The 18,819-nt window shown below is 41.1% G+C and overlaps 3 protein-coding genes across 20 annotated transcripts; 2 read left to right on the top strand and 1 right to left on the bottom strand.

Moving 5' to 3' along the window:
• Positions 1-901: 901 nt before the first annotated feature.
• Positions 902-3,923, top strand: LOC135635288 (SPX domain-containing protein 1-like). The gene is made up of 3 exons (XM_065146266.1): positions 902-1,454; positions 1,938-2,070; positions 3,298-3,923. The coding sequence occupies exons 1-3, from the start codon at positions 1,161-1,163 to the stop codon at positions 3,732-3,734; spliced, it is 864 nt and encodes a 287-aa protein (XP_065002338.1). The 5' UTR covers positions 902-1,160; the 3' UTR covers positions 3,735-3,923.
• A 143-nt stretch (positions 3,924-4,066) lies between these two features.
• Positions 4,067-5,096, top strand: LOC135635289 (uncharacterized). The gene is made up of 2 exons (XM_065146267.1): positions 4,067-4,460; positions 4,557-5,096. The coding sequence occupies exons 1-2, from the start codon at positions 4,368-4,370 to the stop codon at positions 5,022-5,024; spliced, it is 561 nt and encodes a 186-aa protein (XP_065002339.1). The 5' UTR covers positions 4,067-4,367; the 3' UTR covers positions 5,025-5,096.
• A 760-nt stretch (positions 5,097-5,856) lies between these two features.
• Positions 5,857-13,168, bottom strand: LOC135637105 (protein NRT1/ PTR FAMILY 6.2-like). 18 transcript variants are annotated; one of them, XM_065149520.1, is made up of 9 exons: positions 12,887-13,168; positions 10,505-10,548; positions 10,238-10,377; positions 8,532-8,889; positions 8,342-8,444; positions 7,753-7,970; positions 7,120-7,667; positions 6,684-7,027; positions 5,857-6,610 (listed from the first exon to the last, which is right to left on the bottom strand). In XM_065149520.1, the coding sequence occupies exons 4-9, from the start codon at positions 8,532-8,534 to the stop codon at positions 6,063-6,065; spliced, it is 1,764 nt and encodes a 587-aa protein (XP_065005592.1). In that variant the 5' UTR covers positions 8,535-8,889; positions 10,238-10,377; positions 10,505-10,548; positions 12,887-13,168; the 3' UTR covers positions 5,857-6,062. The 18 variants fall into 18 exon arrangements, with proteins under 18 accessions (XP_065005592.1, XP_065005593.1, XP_065005590.1 ...); XM_065149521.1 differs by having other exon boundaries at positions 10,238-10,382; XM_065149518.1 differs by having other exon boundaries at positions 10,475-10,548.
• Positions 13,169-18,819: the final 5,651 nt, after the last annotated feature.

Here is an 18,819-nt window from a genome sequence, read left to right on the forward strand (position 1 = left end):
AATACTCTTAGAAAAAAAATAGTAATATTGTTATAATAAAATAAAAAATATAATATAGTTCTTAAGTTATTCCATTGGAGTTGGATCTTATTTTTTAACGATAAAAGACTATGCCGATATAAAAAGGTCGAATCCAACGAATTATCTTTTGTATTTAACCCTATAATTTAGGCATTATTTTTCTATCCGAATTCATCCAAAAACATGATGACTAATAGAAACTCGAGTTCAACAATGTACAATGCCATTATTGTCACCTAATTATACTCTCTTCGTGTCATTCATCCGCAAAACTCGGTTGCGTGTTTCGAGTGATGTTATCCTCAGCCTTTTCATTGCTTTTACTTACTTTTGTTGATTCCAATTCAATTAATTGATCCTTAATAGAGAAGGCAAGAGACTAGTCACAGGTGGAGCATCCAAGCCATCCATCACCACACTTTAAATGATGTTGTTTTGCTTTGTAGATTCGAGTTATATACGTGGCATATTCCACTTGGTTTGTAGATTCGAGTTATATATATATATATATATATATATATATATATATATATATAATGAGATTTACTTCACCGCCATGCACTTGCATCTGTCTCCCTCAAGACAGGGAACACTGTTCGGCCTCATAAAAGCCGTGGATCCCACCCACACTAAAGGGTACTCACGTAAATACACAGCAGACCAGATATGCTACCGTTGTCGTTTAGAAATTAGAATCATCAACGAGTAACATAACCACAAATGTTACCTTATGAGAGTACGAGTCGAGTTTCCGGATCAACTATTGGTAGCTTTTGTGAACCCTGCCGGGGAACAAACACGTGAACCTCACTCTCCCCCTGTACCTGTCGCATGAAGGAACGATAACAACGACATCAATGGCCGACGAAAGCGCAGAGAGAGAGAGAGAGAGGGGGGGGAATAAAACCCAAAGATATGCTCTTCCTCCTCGTATATTCCCTTCTCCCTCGCTTGCTCTTCCTTCTTATCTACTCTGCGAATCCGTCGGCCCACTCTATATCGTCTCCTCTCTCTCTCTTCCTTCTTTGACGCATCTCTTCCTGCTGCTGTCCCCGCGACTTGATCTCCCTGCATTGCCTCTTGATCGCTTAGCTAGATAGGGAGGTCGTGGATCTGAGCGTAAAGTTTGGATCTTGGAGATGAAGTTCGGGAAGAGCCTCAGCAATCAGATAGAGGAGACGCTGCCGGAGTGGAGAGACAAGTTCCTCTCCTACAAGGACCTCAAGCGGCGCCTAAAGCTCATCGCCGCCGGAGATAAGCCTGCGAAGCGGTCCAAGGTGGCCGAGGACGGCGCGGCTACCGGCCGCGCCGCTTCCTTAGTGACCCGGGAGGAGGAGGAGGAGGAGGATTTTGTGAGGCTCCTCGAGGCCGAGCTCGACAAGTTCAACACCTTCTTCGTGGAGAAGGAGGAGGAGTACATCATTCGCCAAAAGGTCTCCTCTTTATTCCTTTTCTTTTCCTTCTTTCTTCGTTTCAGGCATTCTAGTTCCTATAGATCATTAAAAGCGACTCATTTTTCTTTCCCTGTTGCAATTAGGGTGCCAAAATTTGATCTTGATTTCAAATTGCAAGCTATAAACGATGGTTAGATATATGGCTAATCCTAACTCTAAAACGCCATCTTGGTACGCGATTGCCCGTAGGAGAACGAGGTTTCGATACTTCTCCTCTGATTACAGATCTCAAGAGAGTGTATTCTCCTGAGATCGATTGCAGAGATTTGGAGTCTTGAAAGATTCAAGTTTTCCTTCATTTTCTTTCCTCTCGATCCAAACAGGGACACAAATTGGTCTTTATCTACTGTCCTCTAGTTTGTTAAGTATCCGATTAGAGCTCCCATTCTGCTTGTTCTTTAGCTTTTGGAAATTGTGGTGCGGGTTACTGAGTCCTATCTCCATCAATATGTCGCTTTGCAGGATCTGCAGGATCGAGTTGCCGAGGCTGTCTCAAAGGATTCTGATGAGCAGCTGATGAAAGTAAGGAAGGAGATCGTGGACTTCCATGGAGAGATAGTCCTCCTCGAGAACTACAGTGCCCTCAACTATACTGGTATATCATCTTAATCTCATCTTTGACAACTTATTTGCTCTAGTTCTTAGCCTCTTTTCTGCACTAAAAAAGTAAACATCTTAATCTCTTTTCAGTTTCAAGTGAGTTGTGCTGCATAATCATGTATTCACTATTGTCGAATTTAATGAAGTCTTGGAACAATACTAACTAGCATAATGGCAGAAGAGATTGAGAGAAGTAGGATGACTTCCATCTAATTCGAATATTCATGTCTCGCACATTCGGCACTGACTTCTTCAAGGCGAAAACAAAAAAACTTAGTTACACTCATCATGCTTATGCTCAGTATAAGTTACTGTTCTTCACTTGAGCTGAGGGTGTGGGGAAGGTCGATGTTTGTGTTAATGAGTCTTTTTGTCTCATTTACAGAATCTAAGCATCACAGATTGACACAATCACCGGAAAATGACATGTAATGCTTGATTGCTAAATTTCCCATCCCCATACTTGACTCATTTTTTAATCGGGTTACTCTCGTAAATCCATTTCTGGTAAGAACCATTTGAGCTAAAAAATATGACTAACTTCATGTTGGATTTAACGGATTGGTGAGTCGAGTAGAGAACTGAAACCTCTGTATATTGTTGAATTTTAAACTCTAGAACTATCATATACGGATTGCCAAACTCCACAAAGCAAATTTAAGTTGAACCAGTAGCTGCTTATTATGTTTTGTTTAGAGGCTGGTTGGTGGTTATACAAAAGGAATTTAGGATTCCCTGTATTTTATTATATTGTAACGTGCCATGGATGTCTTGGAGAGCATCAATGATACGGTAAACTAAGTTTATAGAATCATAGCAGGATTCAGTCTTAGGACAGCCTATGCAAGATAATGATGGATGAATATTGCAGGGCAGGCAATTATCCAGTGGAACATTAGGGCCTTAATGAATGAAGAATTAACAACCGAAGATTGGGGCAATTAACAACGGTTCTAATATAACAGAAGATTCACAGCACCTTAATGAATGAAGAATTGGGGCCTTGTCCTAAAAATGAATATAATAGGAATTACATCGGCCAGCACCAATTATCTGCTCCAGAGGAAAATATAATATATTATACGAAACGGTCAGGAATTCTACAAGGTCAAATTTTTATTGATAAATAGCCTAATACTTATGTTTTTCAGAGAGAACTTTTCATGTCAGCTTTTCTTCCAGCTCTCACAGAGGCTGATTGTGCTTTGTGGTGGATGAACAGGGCTGGTAAAGATACTGAAGAAGTATGACAAGAGAACCGGAGCACTTATTCGGCAACCCTTCATCCAGAAGGTGCTGCAGCAGCCCTTCTTTACCACTGACCTGCTAAACAAACTTGTGAAGGAGTGTGAAACCATGCTGGACCACCTCTTCCCTAAGAACGAACCACTGACATCCACGGACGATTGCGATAGAGAGAATGGAGAGCATAAGCAATCAAAACCCAGCTCGTCGCTGCCCCAAACAGTTCCAGAGCTCGAGGAGATTGAATACATGGAGAGTTTGTACATGAAGAGCACAATTGCGGCATTGCGGGCTCTGAAAGAGATCAGGAGTGGAAGTTCCACCGTGAGCTTCTTTTCATTGCCTCCCTTGCAGAGCAATGGAAGGAAAAATAAGTGGAACAATGTTCCTATACTCGAACAAGAGGCCAAGTAATGACCAGATAAAAACTTCTTGGAGATGCAACACTATCATCGGTTCATTCACAACTTTCTCTTCTCCTTTTCTTTTCTTGTATCTTGTAATCTTTCACCTTCACCAGATTTCAGAATCCAGACCTACAAAAGATGTATGATGTTGAAATCTGAATGTCTGCAAGGTTGAATAGGAGAAATTGGTTGTCAATGGTTGAGCCTAGCTAGTCTAATTCCATCTACTTCGCAACAACTCTTACTTCCAATTAGGGTGGATGAAATAATAATGTCATAAGATTCATCCATTGACAAGGTCCACAAGCACTTGTATCCTATGGGTTTGTCCATTGATGAAGAGCTCCTTGAAATGAAGCAGACAGTGATGTGACCATGTTTGAATTCTGAGACAGTCTTAGCAGAGCAATTGCGTGGAGTTGACTGAGCCTTCCGACTGTTCTTCTATGAGGGGGATAAGATGCCTCAGTTAAGAATTCTCTGACGTCTTATTCCCAATGCATTAATTATATTAACTGCTAACTTTCGATCTAAATAAGTAAATTAAATCTGTTCTATTCAATCCTGATGGCTGCTTCACCTGCGTAGCTCAACTTGACTCCCACCTGTTCGGACGACCACATGTTCTTAGTCCACCCTCATGCGTTCGTTGACTTCCACGATGAACAGCCAACCGTTGCGACACAACCAACGAACAACCGCTACAAACCAGCACGAAAGCTTCACTCTTTTGGTAATGGCATGAAGATAATGTCGGTTCCTAATAAAGTTGACTTTCTAGGAAGGAATACGATATGATTCATGCGTTGCTGTTGCGGTAAATATATAGGTTGTGGACATGATCGAGAACATGCAAGCCATGGACAGCATGAGATCTCGTCGGAACGCAGAGCTGCAGCCGCCGGTGATCCGTGAGGAGTCCCGCAAGATTCGCAAGCCCGTCGTCATCCACCTGGTGTCGCCCACGGTGATCCACGCGAAGTCCGGCGAGTTCATGGCGTTGGTTCAGCGCCTGACGGGGCGTGATTCATCGGCGGCCGACATCGTCGGCGGATCATCGGGACCTGCAAAGGCAGCTTGCTTCCAAGGACGAAAGCGGCAGCTTCCGGTGCGGGTCAAAGCTCGAGCACTGAAAGCCGTCGGCAAGGAGACGAAGACGTGTTTGGATCAGACCTCCTCATCGTGTCAGCCGTCCGTTCCGCCGGCGCTGTTCTTGAGTGACTTGAGCCCACCATGGTCGGGTGTCGCAGAGCTGATCGCTGCGGATCACCCATTAGTTTACTCGAGTAAATTCTAATTCAGTATGGAAAATCGAATCGAGATCGTAAGCGATGTATATTATTATTATTCTAAATGCATTTTTAGATCTGAAGAACTTTAACGAGGCTCTGATGCATGCCATCCATCTTCTGCTCGGTCAAACTGTGTCTCGTGGGATTCGGAAAAGTCGAGTAAAACAAAAGAGATCTCACATGTCGGTCGAACAATCGCACTTGATGATTTGAGGACTAATCTCCACGCTCTTTTCAACTTCTTCCACGGGAATCTTTCGTATAATCCACACGTTAAAAGGCATCCTCACATGATTCGATCAATGTGCGGGCCACAATAGTATCGAAGACACACATTCCTCCAACGTTTTGCCAAGAACGGAGCACTTCATCTGGAGCAATGATTGATGAGCTTATCAGAATCTAGTGGAGGGCATGCAAGGCATTCTCAGTCAAGATAAGCTATAAGATTGGGGTGGAACCATGTCAACGATTCTTCATGCGGATTCTTCTTCCCCACCGAAAAGATGCTGAGCTTGTAATGTTCGTCCATCTGTCGTTCCCCACTCAACCATTGGCACTTTTCTCACATCATGATCCAACAAAAGGAGATTTAACGGAGGACGAGGAGACCTCAAGAGTCATCGGGAAGTGTATTCTAAAGACGAGGATTCTGTTGTAAGTAGAATCCCAAGAACATGATGGTTCTCACGATAAACTGGAGCACTAATTGCAAGAATCTCACCATATATTGTTCTCAACAAAGTTTGCTTTTATATAGATCGAGAGAGAGAGAGAGAGAGAGAGAGAGAGAGGCCTTTGCAGCGGGTATAAGAGATGCAAAACCCTGGAAGAAAGTAGCAATAAGGGGCTGCCTTAGCACTTCTTTTCTATAGATGAACTCGCTACAATTACAATTGTCATCTGCAACCCAATCTATAATTAAGACTGTGTTTTGCTGGATGTAGAACAACAAAGAAGATCTAAGAAGTTAAAGCGCAACCATGGACGGCAGCAATACTACAGACTGCCGGTAATACAAGCTGATTGAGATTATATTAGCACTAGCACGTGTCTTCCATGGATGAACTCTTCAGCGCTGCACTCCCCATCTGCAACCCTTGCTTAGGGTTCTCTTGTTTGATCCACATAGCACAAACTAGAAAAGCTCCCATGTTAAGCGTGCTCAGTGCAGCCAGAAGCCCGTAGAAGTAATCCAATCTCCCGTAGTTGATGTTGTCTGCCAGCCATCCCTGCCCGTTCTTGCCACCGGTCACGTCCCTCACCACCGAGACCATGAAGCTACTGAGAAAGAAGCCGAAGGAGAGCGTCGTCAAGAAGAGGCCGGTGCTCATCGTCTTCATCCCCTTCGGCGACCGGGTGATGAAGAAGTCGAGCTGGCCTGTGTAGAGGAACGCCTCTCCGGCGCCCACCAGGAAGAACTGCGGGATCAAGGTGAAAACACTGATGGGCAGCGTCGCGCCCCTGAGAGCAGCAACCTCGCCTGCTCGCCGTGCAACCGAGAGCCTTTTCGCCTCCGCGACTGCTGCGGCCGCCATTCCTATGATGGAGAAGGCCAAACCGATACCGATTCTTTGTAGGTTGGTGAAGCCTATCCAAAACACAGGCAGATATCAGAACTATTGCTACTCTAGCGAATCATGTACGTTTTGCAAGCTGAATACCTTGCTTGCCCTTCCATTTCTTCATGAGAGGCATGATCGCTCGGTCATAGATGCCCAGGGTGACCATTATGGCACCCACGAAGAAGACTGTCAGCGATCCCGCTGGAATTTGGAAGCTCCCGATCGATCTCTCCATGGTTGTCGCTTGCTCTACGGAGAATGTGATGATCTGAGCATAGACAGTCCAGAACATGATGGTCGTAGCCCACACAGGGAGCAGCCTAATCATCATCTTCACCTCCTCGATTCTCGTTACCGAGCATAGCCTCCACCGGTTCACAGTTGAGGTCTCACCATGGACGTCGCTATCCCCTTCCGCCATGATCGCAGCCTTGTCGAGGAAACTGTCGAATGCGGTGCATCACGAGAATATGATCATGGAATGTTCGGAGGAAGAGGATGCAATCAAGATCTATTTTTGTCAGCAGAGACTCACTGGAACTGGTCAGTATGTTGTATTCTCGAGATCTCAGGGCTGTCTTCGTACAAGAAGGCGATGGTCGCAGGGTATTTGAGCTGCCTCTTGCTGAAGGCGACCACGATCACTTGCAGTATGTGCACAATTGGACTCCCTGAGCTCTTCTTGTATCGGTATCTCTTCGTGCCAGACAGGAACAGTATGACGGCAAGCAGCATGGAGATGCAACAGATGCCGTACGCCCAGCTGCGGCCCACCTCATCTTGGATGTAGACAAGCACGGTCACTGCGAGCAGGCTGCCGATACTGATGAAGAAGAAGAACCTGTTGAAGAAGTACGCCATCTGGCTCTTCTCCTTCTCGTCCTTGTCGTCGAATTGGTCGGTCCCAAAGCCCGAGACGCTTGATTTGAGCCCTCCCGTCCCCAGCGCGATCAGGTACAAGCTCAAGTAGAGGATGCCCATCTGGAAGCCACTTGCTCGCCGGCATCTGTTCGTAGCAGAAGTGTTACAGGGCGGTGGCCGGAGCCGAGGCAAACTCGTCGATACAGTGAGCATTCCTGTTCCCTAAGACACGTAAAGAGAACGTCGAATCATCTTCTCTGGCGAGTTCATGTGACCCATTGCAATGCGAAGGGACGATTGGTCTTACCAGTGCTTGGACCAACGCGAAGATGGCGACGGTGAGGTATCGGCCTAGGAATGAATCGGCTAAGAAGCCTCCAAGCAAGCAGAGAAGAAACGATGTGCCGAGGAAGTCGGAGACGACGTTGGCCGACTCTGCACTCGGGAGATGCATCGTGCCGCCCAAGTATGTCACCAGGTTGACTGCGATCCCCATCGTCGACAGCCTTTCGCATATTTCGATCACTGTAATGAAAGATGGATAGAGAAAGTTAGCCGATGCTTAGCCTGTTCATGTTCATGTTCATGTTCATGATGAGCACAACGAACTTAATGACACAGTAGTCAATACAGCGAAACAGATCAATAGAGAGATCTCAGTATCTACTGGACTCTTTACTATCGAATTTGGAATGGCTCATCATCATTTAGCCACAGATGTCTCCATCAAAGTTGGTCCCAAGAGAGTTTTTGGTCGTAGCGAAGGCAGAGAACTGCACTTTGGACCAGTTTGGTTGACAGATGCCGTTTGCATTAATCTCAACAAGAGAAAGAAAAGAAGAACCACCGGATTATGTATCATATTATTGTATGAGCTGAGGAGTCGTACGACAAACCTAGGATGAGAGCGGCAGGTACCCAACCACCAGTGACGCTTCTGTCAGCTGGGAATCCCTTGTAGTTAACTGCATCAGCCACAGCCGGGCTCATCTTTCCTTCCTGCAGAGATGGATCCAAGGGGATGAGGTGCAAAGAAAGGAAGCTAAAATGGCACGACGAGAGACTGCTAAACCTACAAACACACACCATGTTGGTTTCTGCGAGTCCAGAAGAGCTTCAGAAAGCGAGGAGGGAGGAGATCGTTCTCTCTTATGCTGCGGCTCCCATGGAGGATGGGTTGCCTACTTATAGGCGCGCGAGATTTGAAGCCCAGCCAGCCTCGCCCTACAAGGAATCTTGTAACACGCGTTGCTGCGGCTGCACCTTCGCGTGGATGAAAGGGTGTTTGACTGTGTAGTGATCCACAGCACAGTGGCAGAGTTGAGTGCTCTTGCTACCCCACGACCGAAAGCTGCCTTCTCTAGCTTCTTCTTCACAGCCCATGCTCTGGAACTGGAAAAGGGAATATGATACTTGGAGGATTTCTCTTTCACACATCAAATATCTGCAAGCACATGACACCTTAAAGCATAGCTAAAAGTGCTAATTAATCAGTAGAGCACATCAAGTTCTTGCAACTTGCAGGCTAAGAATTGAGAATTCCCTGCAAACCCTAGTTGTGGTGAAACATGTTCATTCACTGGTGAGATGGTGTATCCATGCATGAGACAAGCCATGAGAGGTGGAAAAGGAGTACAGCTAGGCTGAATATTCCCTCAATGTGGAGCAGGTGATAAGAGTCATTGGTCCAAACATGAGGTCCTACAGCCACACCAGGATAATATTAAAAGGAACCTCTCTGCAACCCCAGAGAGGAGAGGATGATGAGCTTCTGCAAGAAACTTAATGATGAACTGAGAGGAATGTATGAGATAGGGCATCCTGCTTCACTGGGCTGCTCTTCTTAACCACAGGACATTCAAGGTAGTTCATACACACATAGTTGATCAGGTTGGTTTGCATACACAGATCCTAAATGTTGTGCTATAGATTCCTATCAACAGGATTGAGGTCTCAATCCTGTCATTTCAAAGTCAATCTAGAAGATCCCTAATATTAAAAAAAAAAAGCTTAAAAGTTATTTTTATTATGATTAAAAAGCACTCATACCAAAATGCTATACTACTAACCATGTTAACTGACTCAAAATTTCTCCAACATCAAATGTGGCATTGAAATTGAGGTGCTTGTTGCTACATGAGTTACCAGGGGATGTCAAATCAATGTTGATAGTAGGTCCCAAAGGTCATGTTATACACTTCAAGTCAACTGTGAATAACAAACCTAAACCCTAACCCTAAAACCTAGTTGGATTGGCTTCCACCCACATGAAGGATTCCAAATGAGTTAGGACCACTTTAAGGGTGAGTGAACCCTGAACCCTAGTTGGACTGAGTGAACCACATATTTGCTTAGGACAGATGGTAGACTTCTGCACAGCAGATGAGGGTCATATATAGTTAATGGACCAAAAGTCAACGACTTCTAATGAGATTGACACCATAAAAGGGTGAAGGAAGATGCCCTTTTGTGTGCCTATATGGCTAACTATGCACATATGGACAGAGGGAGCAACAGGGAGTGGATATATTGCGTACACATCTACTACTAGTTGGTGGGAACAATATAGGCAAGGCTTTTGTATTGGGAGTTGCCAAACCTTTTATCTAGATCACATGTTGACTCTCAGAAGAGGAGGCCCACCAGTAGAATTTGAGGTTTTATGTGACAGGCATGACATGTCACCCAAAAAGAATCCTTTGAACATTATACATTAACATCAGTACTTCTTTATGAGTTGTTTGATCACTTACAAGCAATTCTTCAAAATGACTTGCAAACAGTTCACTTACAAGCAACTCCAAGATGTGCTAAAATGGTTTTTCTCTGTTCTAACTCCCAACCTAGATGAGACAGCTACGACTGTGTTCTGAGGAGGTGCTTCAACAACTTGTAACACTAAGTAGCTTCCAAAACAGCACCAGAGTAGAGCCTGCACTAAACACCAACAACATGTAATACTAAATTCCAGTGGATTTATGTCGGTGCAGTGTCGATAAAATCATCAAGCTTCATTGAAAGTGTATTACAAATCAAAGGTAGAGACTCCAATGCCATACTAGAATAGAGGATGTGGTTTATATTGATCACTTGTCGTTTACTCCTGTTCAAGAACAAAAAAGAGAAACTCCAATCAGCAAAAGTACAATTTTAGGCTATTTCCCTTCAGTTCTAATATACAAACTACAAACTATAGATGTAGAATCAAACTTTAAACTGGCTCAAACTTTGTCCATACAACGAAATTTTAAACCACATAATGAAGCATGACAATCAAGACCGGAATCAGAATAAGGGAATGTTGAATTTGATGAGCTTTGGCAACATAGAAATGCAAGTTTTGGATGCTTCAGTCCCAGTTGCATCACAACCAGGCATCCACCTTCTTTTCCTTGAACTGATATGTTTCCATAATGGACTGAGAATTCCATATAAATTCAGCAATATGTTTTCTACATATAAATTCCATATAAATCCACAATCAGTCCTAATAGTCTGAGAATTCCATATAAATTCAGCAAAATGTTTTCTACATATAAATTCCATATAAATCCATAATCAGTCCCTGCCAAATAAATTCAGCAAGCAGAATTCCATATTGTAAACAATATGTTTCCATAATGTGATAAGAGAAACCAGTTTAAAAAGACCATCAAAATCGGTTCTAATTGACAAATTCTGTTCCAACTGGAACTACAGTCTCTTTAGTATCTCAAATGAGCACAAAACACAAAAGTGAGAATTTGTTCTTACAGGTCTGCTCCTCACCATCTGTAGTGTCTTCATCCGTTGCTGCAGCTATCAGTTACTATAAGTACTTAAGTCGTGAAAGAGTAACCTTACCGTGACACCATACCTCAGACTTAAATCAGTAGTTAACATCATACCTTGGCCTTTTGCATTGATCACCCTCTTGATTCGTTCTTCACATCAACAATAGATGTCAATATCTCTGATTTATTTTTTCGCAATTGAGTCCAACAATGTGGTAGTATTATCTAACAGGATAAATAACAGAATAAAAAATTCTTACTCTACTCATTGCAAAACCACTGTTTTTAAGAATCTCCATGATGGTGACTACGGTTGAAATCGTTGAAACATTGAGATGTAAGTGATAAATAATCATCCTTAAAGATAAAAGTTGCTATAAATGAACAACATCATGATTAGCAGGTCATGTGTTAACTGGAAATTATTGATCTTCAGGCACAAACACAACCATATCAAGGTTTTCTAACTCGGCTCAAAAAAGTATTAGAGCATGATATCACCATGTTCTCATTTGGATTCTCAGCTGCAAGGACCTTGTTGAGATTTGACTTGCTTCTACTATGAACTTTAACAGGGCTTCTGCTTTTTTACTTCCCCTATTCTGATCAGCTGGAGCTTTGCTAACAATTTTCCAACGGGACTTCTAATTTTTTCTAGATGGGCTTCTGCCGAAGCTTCAAGTTAAGGGTGTGGTGAAATCCCAGCAATATCTCAAGAGCGCTAAAGAAGGCAATAAAATAAAATTAATAGCAACAATAGCAGCATATGATCCACAAACACAGAGAATACATGTTCGGATTGGATTAAACAGCACATAAGTCAAATATCAGAAATAACTCAACCATGTGTTTTGCTTCTTTAATGAATAACTAGCCTCCAACTTCTATTGACAATTATTTTCATTTCATGATCTTAACAAGCAACTACATGGATTCATTGGAAGCACTAAAGAAACTTTAAAGTTAAGAAATTAGAGCTACCAAAAAAAAAAAAGGCCTTGAGACTTTTATCCTTGTCGTTTGCAATTTTCCATCATCATCATCATAGATGCTATAACTATAAGCCTCGGTTTCAGATTCACTCTCCAACATCACTGATATCAGCAGAAGAAGTGCTTGATCAATTTTATGTACTAAAAGAACCCCGATGCTTACAAATGTACTTTGAAAATAGAGACTAAACATGTGCATAAATCATATATCAACTTGTGCAACAGGTAGATAACAACCTTCTGGCCTTGTTCCTTGATTTCTCATGCCTTCGATACCCGTCCCCGCCTTCCATCCCTTCTTCTCTGGGATCCCCGTAACTTTCACCACCTCATCGGCATAGGCAGAAGGCTCCTGAAGAACCTGCAGTTCCTCTCGGAGCATCCTTACCGCAACCACAACCCACATAAGCCGTCGCCATGAACAAAAAATGGCATTGGCATTTAAATCTTCACAAGAAGATGAATTCACTAAAAACACATCAGAATAAACTTAGACCAGAAAAAGAGAACTAAATCTGCAGAAAGAACTTATCTTCCTTGCTTTAACATTCAACATTCCATAAAACAAACTATGACACCGCCCAAACACGATAAATGAATAGGACGCCGAGCACGCGAAGAACAAACGCCCAAGAAAGCAATTCTAGGGTTAGGGTTTTAGAATGGGGGCATGTACCTCAGGCGTCGGGATGCTTCAAGGCGCAGGAGTTTGTTGGTCTTCTGCAGAATCTGGAGCTGGAGATCGTGAATGCGCTACAAATAGTCGTGCGGCATCCCCTGTCCTCTGCCTCCTTGGAACTTCGCCGTCAGTGACCACATATCCCCCTCCGCGTCCGCCGGCTGCTTCTTCCGAGTTTATCTCTCGCCTCTTAGAATGTTCGTGCGATTCTTTTTTGCGTTTAAACCCCCAAACAAATCGGTATGTGTTTTCTACTATAATATATATTATATATATATATATATATATATATATATGGGCTCGGAGAAATCTGAGCCTGTTGGGCCGAGCTACGTAGGGAAGCCGGTGAGATACATGACTCCGGCCCAAAGCCCAACTCAACAGGGACCGAACCCCACACAACTCAACAACTAACAGGCAGCCGATGAAAGTTATAGCAGGAAGCCTTCTTGTCGAGCGCCGCCTGGTAGCTGTCGATGTAGGAAGCCTCCAGTTCATGAAAGCTATTCATCACCAACCCATCAGCTTCCATCGCCTCGTCATGAAGCTTCTCCCATCCTGGATAGCTAAAGAACTTCAAAGACTGGTCTCTTACCACCTCCACCTTGTGAGGCAGGTCGCGCACGAGCAAAGGTTCGAATAGGTCAGCGGACTGCTCACCGGACTTAGTGCTTACTCACGACTGCACATGAGGAAGAAGCAGAAGGGCCCATTGTAACGGTTATTATTAAATATCTTATTTAATAATAACGTAACCGTTCTTGTTAAGATTCATAATTCATTATCATGAATTTCTTCATTTATTATGGTTTAATCTTTATGCATGAAACCGTTATTATTAAATTAAATATTTAATATCATTAAGTTCTTCATTATGGTCCAAACGTTACAAATTTGAATTAATTCTTGAACGTTATGAGTTGGTGATGATAAATGTTCTTAATGGGAGAACATCTATATATACATGAGGATTTTGGTCCCTTGGCTCTATCATCTCTTTGAAGCGAAAGGCTTTCCTACACCATCTAAAGCGAGAGTTCTGAGCCGAGAAGAACCAAAGTTCAAGAAGAAACCTTTGCAGAAATTCTTGGCGACAATGGCTGGAGGTATGCTATTTCGTTTCCGCATTAGTTTTATTGTTCGTTTCCGCATTAGTTTTATTGTGTTTCTATTACAATGATTTAGAAACACAAATTGGCTTCATTAAAATTTCTTACATTTGGTATCAGAGCCAAATGACCTCTACCTTGATATGAAAAAGTTTTCATTTTTATGCCATGAAAATGATTTGATTTTGGTTTCTTCTTGGAAACTTGTTGATATATTTTGTTGAAAATCATGAGGAAATATCATTTTCAACATTTTTAGTCGGTAAAATGCTCATATTATGTATGCATATTTAGTTATATTAAATTATGCTTATGAGCAAATTTTTTATGTTTAAAATGTCTAGTGATCCATATAATCTTAATTAATTAAAAATTAGCCACAGCATCCTTAATTAATTAAAATTATATATAAAGTTAAAATGAGGATCACATAAGTAATTAGACATCATATTGTGATTGATTATATTTTGTATAATAATTGTTATCCCATAGGATCTTTTATTATATTTAATATAATTAATCAGGATAAAATATCAGATTATTTTCATAATTTATCCACAGGGATTATGAATTGGAATATAATTTGATAGTTTTATCATAAAGATCATTTGAATCTATTTGAATTAAGAATTTAGCCCACAGGCAATTTTTATGTCATGAGATTCATATTTTTGGCATGTTTCATATTGGTAAAACATGTAATTTAGTCTATTAAGCTTCAAATTTTGACATAAGCATGTTTGATTTTATGCAGTTTCTCAAACTGTTAATTTCTCTGATATTCGATGTGATATTCCCGAACTTAGTGGTGATAACTATAAGATATGGAAGGAGAGGGTTCTCCTCCATTTAGGGTGGATTGATATTGATTATGCTATTAGAAAAGACGAACCACCTATAGTCACTGATACCAGCACTCTAACTGAGATCGCATTATATGAGCGATGGGAGCGATCCAATCGGCTCAGCGTGATGTTTATCAAAACTAAGATAACTGCTGGCATACGTGGTTCTGTTGACCAGCATGAAAATGTCTGAGACTTGCTAAAGGCTATCGATGAACAATTCATCACTTCGGATAAGGCACTAGCAAGCACCCTTATTATGAAATTTTCATCACTTAGACTCACCAACATAAAGGGTGTGCGTGAGCACATAATGTAAATGCGAGATATTGCGGCTCAACTTAAGAAACTTGAGGTTAATATGTCAGAATCCTTCCTTGTACACTATATTCTGAACACCCTTCCACCTCAATATAGCCCTTTTAAAATTTCATACAATACACATAAGGACAAATGATCAATTAATGAATTAATGACCATGTGTGTTCAAGAAGAAGAGAGGCTAGTAATGAAATTGGGTGAGAGTGCATTGGTAGTAACCACTCGAGGGAAGAACAAAACTGACAAACATCAAGCCAATCAAAAAGCTTATCAGCAGGGAAAAGGTAAAATACCACCCCAAGTTGATATCAAGAAAGAAGCAAGGTGTTTCTTTTGTAAAAGAAAGGGACACATGAAGAAGGAATGTACGAAATTCCAACAATGGCTTGAAAAGAAAGGTAAACCAACCTCATATGTATGTTATGAATCTAATATGGTCAATGTTAATATTAACACCTGGTGGATTGACTCTGGATCAACAATCCATATTGCAAACTCTTTGCAGGGTATGCAAAACCTAAGGAAGCCAGTGGGAAGTGAGCAAAGCATCTTATCAGGAAATAAGATGGGCTCACATGTGGAAGCAATTGGAACATGCATTTTAACTTTAAGTAGTGGTTTTGTTTTAAAATTGGAAAGAACCTTTTATGTACCAAGTTTCTCACGAAACTTAATTTCTGTTTCCAGACTCGTACCATTTGGATATTCCTTTAATTTTAAAGACACATCATTTCGTTTATTATATAAATCTGATTGTGTTGGGAATGGTATTTTGTCTTACGGTCTTTACCGTATTTTATTACAAAATGATAATACTCAAAGTTCAATGCATGTTCACGCTGGCATTAAGAGGTGTAATATTAATGAGGACTCCTCTATATTATGGCATCGGAGATTAGGACATATCTCCATAGAGAGAATTAAAAGATTAGTTAAAGATGGGGTACTTAGTACTCTTGATTTTACTAATTTTAAGACTTGTGTAGACTGTATTAAAGGAAAACAGACCAATAAGTCCAAAAGGGGTGCTAATAGGAGTTCAGACTCATTAGAAATAATTCATACTGATATATGTTGTCCAGACATGGACATACATGGTCAGAAATACTTCATCTCCTTTATAGATGATTACTCACGATATATGTATATATATTTGCTTCATAATAAAAATGAAGCATTGGATGCTTTCAAAGTCTTTAAGGCTGAAGTTGAGAACCAATGTGGTAAGCAAATTAAAATTGTGAGATCAGATAGGGGTGGAGAATATTATGGTAGATATACTGAAATTGGACAAGCACCTGGTCCATTTGCTAAGTTTCTTCAAGAACATGAGATTATTGCCCAATACACTATGCCTGGTTCTCCAGACCAGAATGGTGTTACAGAAAGAAGAAACCGAACATTATTGGACATGGTGCGGAGTATGCTTAGCAACTCCAATCTTCCTAAGTTCTTGTGGACTGAAGCATTAAAAACGGCTGTGTATATATTAAACCGAGTTCCAACTAAGGCTGTCCAAAAGACACCATTTGAACTATGGAAAGGTTGGAAACCGAGTTTGCGACATATGCGCGTTTGGGGATGTCCGTCTGAAGTCAGGATATATAATCCACAAGAGAAGAAACTGGACCCGAGGACTGTTAGTGGGTATTTCATTGGATATGCCGAAAAGTCCAAAGGTTACAAATTCTATTGTCCATCTCACACAACTAGGATTGTGGAATCAAGAAACGCTAAATTTCTTGAGGATGATTGGATTAGTGGGAGCGATCATTTCAGGAACATAGTTTCCGCACATGATCATATAGAATCTCAACCTTCCACATCAAATGATAGATTGGTTATAGTTCATAGCACTCCTCAAGTACAAACTAGTGCTGAACAACCAATCATTGAAATTCCACAAGTTGTTGATAGTATTCTAATAGATCAAGCAGTTCAGGAATTACAACAAGCTCCTGAACAACTAGTTGAACCACAAGTTCCTCAAGGAACCATTGGTACAACATTAAGAAGATCTACTAGAAATAAAAGATCAGCAATTCCTAGTGATTATGTTGTATATTTACAAGAATCTGACTATAATATTGGAGCCAAAAATGATCCTGAAACATTTTCACAAGCCATGAGTTACAAAAAGTCAAATTTGTGGCATGATGCTATGAAAGAACAGATGAATTCCATGATGAGCAATGGAGTCTGGGATCTTGTAGAGTTGCCTAATGAAGCAAAGGCCATTGGTTGCAAATGGGTCTTTAAAACTAAGAAAGATTCGTTAGGCAACATTGAGAGATACAAGGCAAGACTTATTGCAAAGGGATTTACTCAAAAAGAGGGAATCGATTATACGGAGACATTTTCTCCTGTATCTAAGAAAGATTCTCTGCGTATTATTTTAGCATTAGTTGCTCATTTTGACCTTGAGTTGCAACAAATGGATGTGAAAACAGCATTTCTTAATGGAGATCTAGAGGAAGAGGTTTATATGAAACAACCTGAAGGTTTCTCCTCTAGTGTTGGTGAGCACTTGGTTTGCAAGCTTAGGAAGTCTATATACGGCTTAAAACAAGCCTCCCGCCAATGGTATTTTAAATTTCATGAAGTGATTTCTTCATTCAGATTTGTTGAAAATCTCATGGATCAATGCATATACCATAAGGTTAGTGGGAGTAAAATATGTTTCCTTGTTTTATACGTAGATGATATTTTGCTTGCAACCAATGATAAGGATTTGCTGCATGAGGTGAAACAATTTCTTTCTAAAAATTTTGACATGAAGGATATGGGTGAAGCATCTTATGTCATTGGCATTAAGATCTATAGAGATAGACCTCGAGGCATTTTAGGTCTATCACAAGAAACCTATATTGATAAACTTTTAGAAAGATTTCGGATGAAGGATTGTTCACCAAGTGTTGCTCCCATTGTGAAAGGTGATAGGTTCAATTTGAACCAATGCCCAAAGAACAATTTTGAAAGGGAATCAATGAAAAACATCCCATATGCTTCTGTCGTAGGAAGCCTTATGTATGCTCAGGTCTGTACTAGACCTGATATTGCATTTATTGTGGGGATGCTAGGTCGATATCAGAGTAATCCAGGTATGGACCACTGGAGAGCTGCAAAGAAAGTGATGAGGTATTTACAAGGAACCAAAGATTACATGCTTATGTATAGACATACAGACAATCTGGATGTGATTGGTTACTCAGATTCAGACTTTGCCGGTTGTGTTGATTCTCGTAAATCAACATCAGGATATATTTTTATGATAGCCGGTGGAGCTATTTCTTGGAGAAGCGCTAAGCAGACCTTGACTGCTACTTCTACCATGGAAGCTGAGTTTGTCTCCTGCTTTGAGGCTACTTCACATGGTGTATGGCTTAAGAGTTTCATTTTTGGGTTTAGAATCATGGATTCTATTTCTAGGCCATTAAGAATTTTCTGTGACAATTCAGCTGCTGTCTTTATGGCTAAAAACAATAAAAGTGGAAGTCGAAGTAAACACATCGACATTAAGTATTTAGCCATAAGAGAACGTGTAAAAGAAAAGAAAGTGGCCATTGAGCACATTAGCACTGAATTGATGATTGCTGATCCTTTGACTAAAGGCATGCCACCTCTAAAATTCAAGGATCATGTAAAGAAAATGGGA

The sequence above is a fragment of the Musa acuminata genome, chromosome BXJ3-4 (assembly GCF_036884655.1).
Source record: "Musa acuminata AAA Group cultivar baxijiao chromosome BXJ3-4, Cavendish_Baxijiao_AAA, whole genome shotgun sequence".
NCBI lineage: Eukaryota > Viridiplantae > Streptophyta > Magnoliopsida > Zingiberales > Musaceae > Musa > Musa acuminata.

Bases quoted from the DNA above. Each gene is read 5' to 3' on its own strand.
- LOC135635288 (XM_065146266.1), top strand. From the start codon at position 1,161: ATGAAGTTCGGGAAGAGCCTCAGCAATCAGATAGAGGAGACGCTGCCG. The intron at 1,455-1,937 runs GTCTCCTCTTTA...GTCGCTTTGCAG, and splicing joins AGTACATCATTCGCCAAAAG to GATCTGCAGGATCGAGTTGC. The intron at 2,071-3,297 runs GTATATCATCTT...GTGGATGAACAG, and splicing joins CAGTGCCCTCAACTATACTG to GGCTGGTAAAGATACTGAAG.
- LOC135635289 (XM_065146267.1), top strand. From the start codon at position 4,368: ATGCGTTCGTTGACTTCCACGATGAACAGCCAACCGTTGCGACACAAC. The intron at 4,461-4,556 runs GTAATGGCATGA...GTAAATATATAG, and splicing joins ACGAAAGCTTCACTCTTTTG to GTTGTGGACATGATCGAGAA.
- LOC135637105 (XM_065149520.1), bottom strand. The intron at 7,668-7,752 runs GTAAGACCAATC...TACGTGTCTTAG, and splicing joins TCGCGTTGGTCCAAGCACTG to GGAACAGGAATGCTCACTGT. The intron at 6,611-6,683 runs GTATTCAGCTTG...TGTTTTGGATAG, and splicing joins GAAATGGAAGGGCAAGCAAG to GCTTCACCAACCTACAAAGA.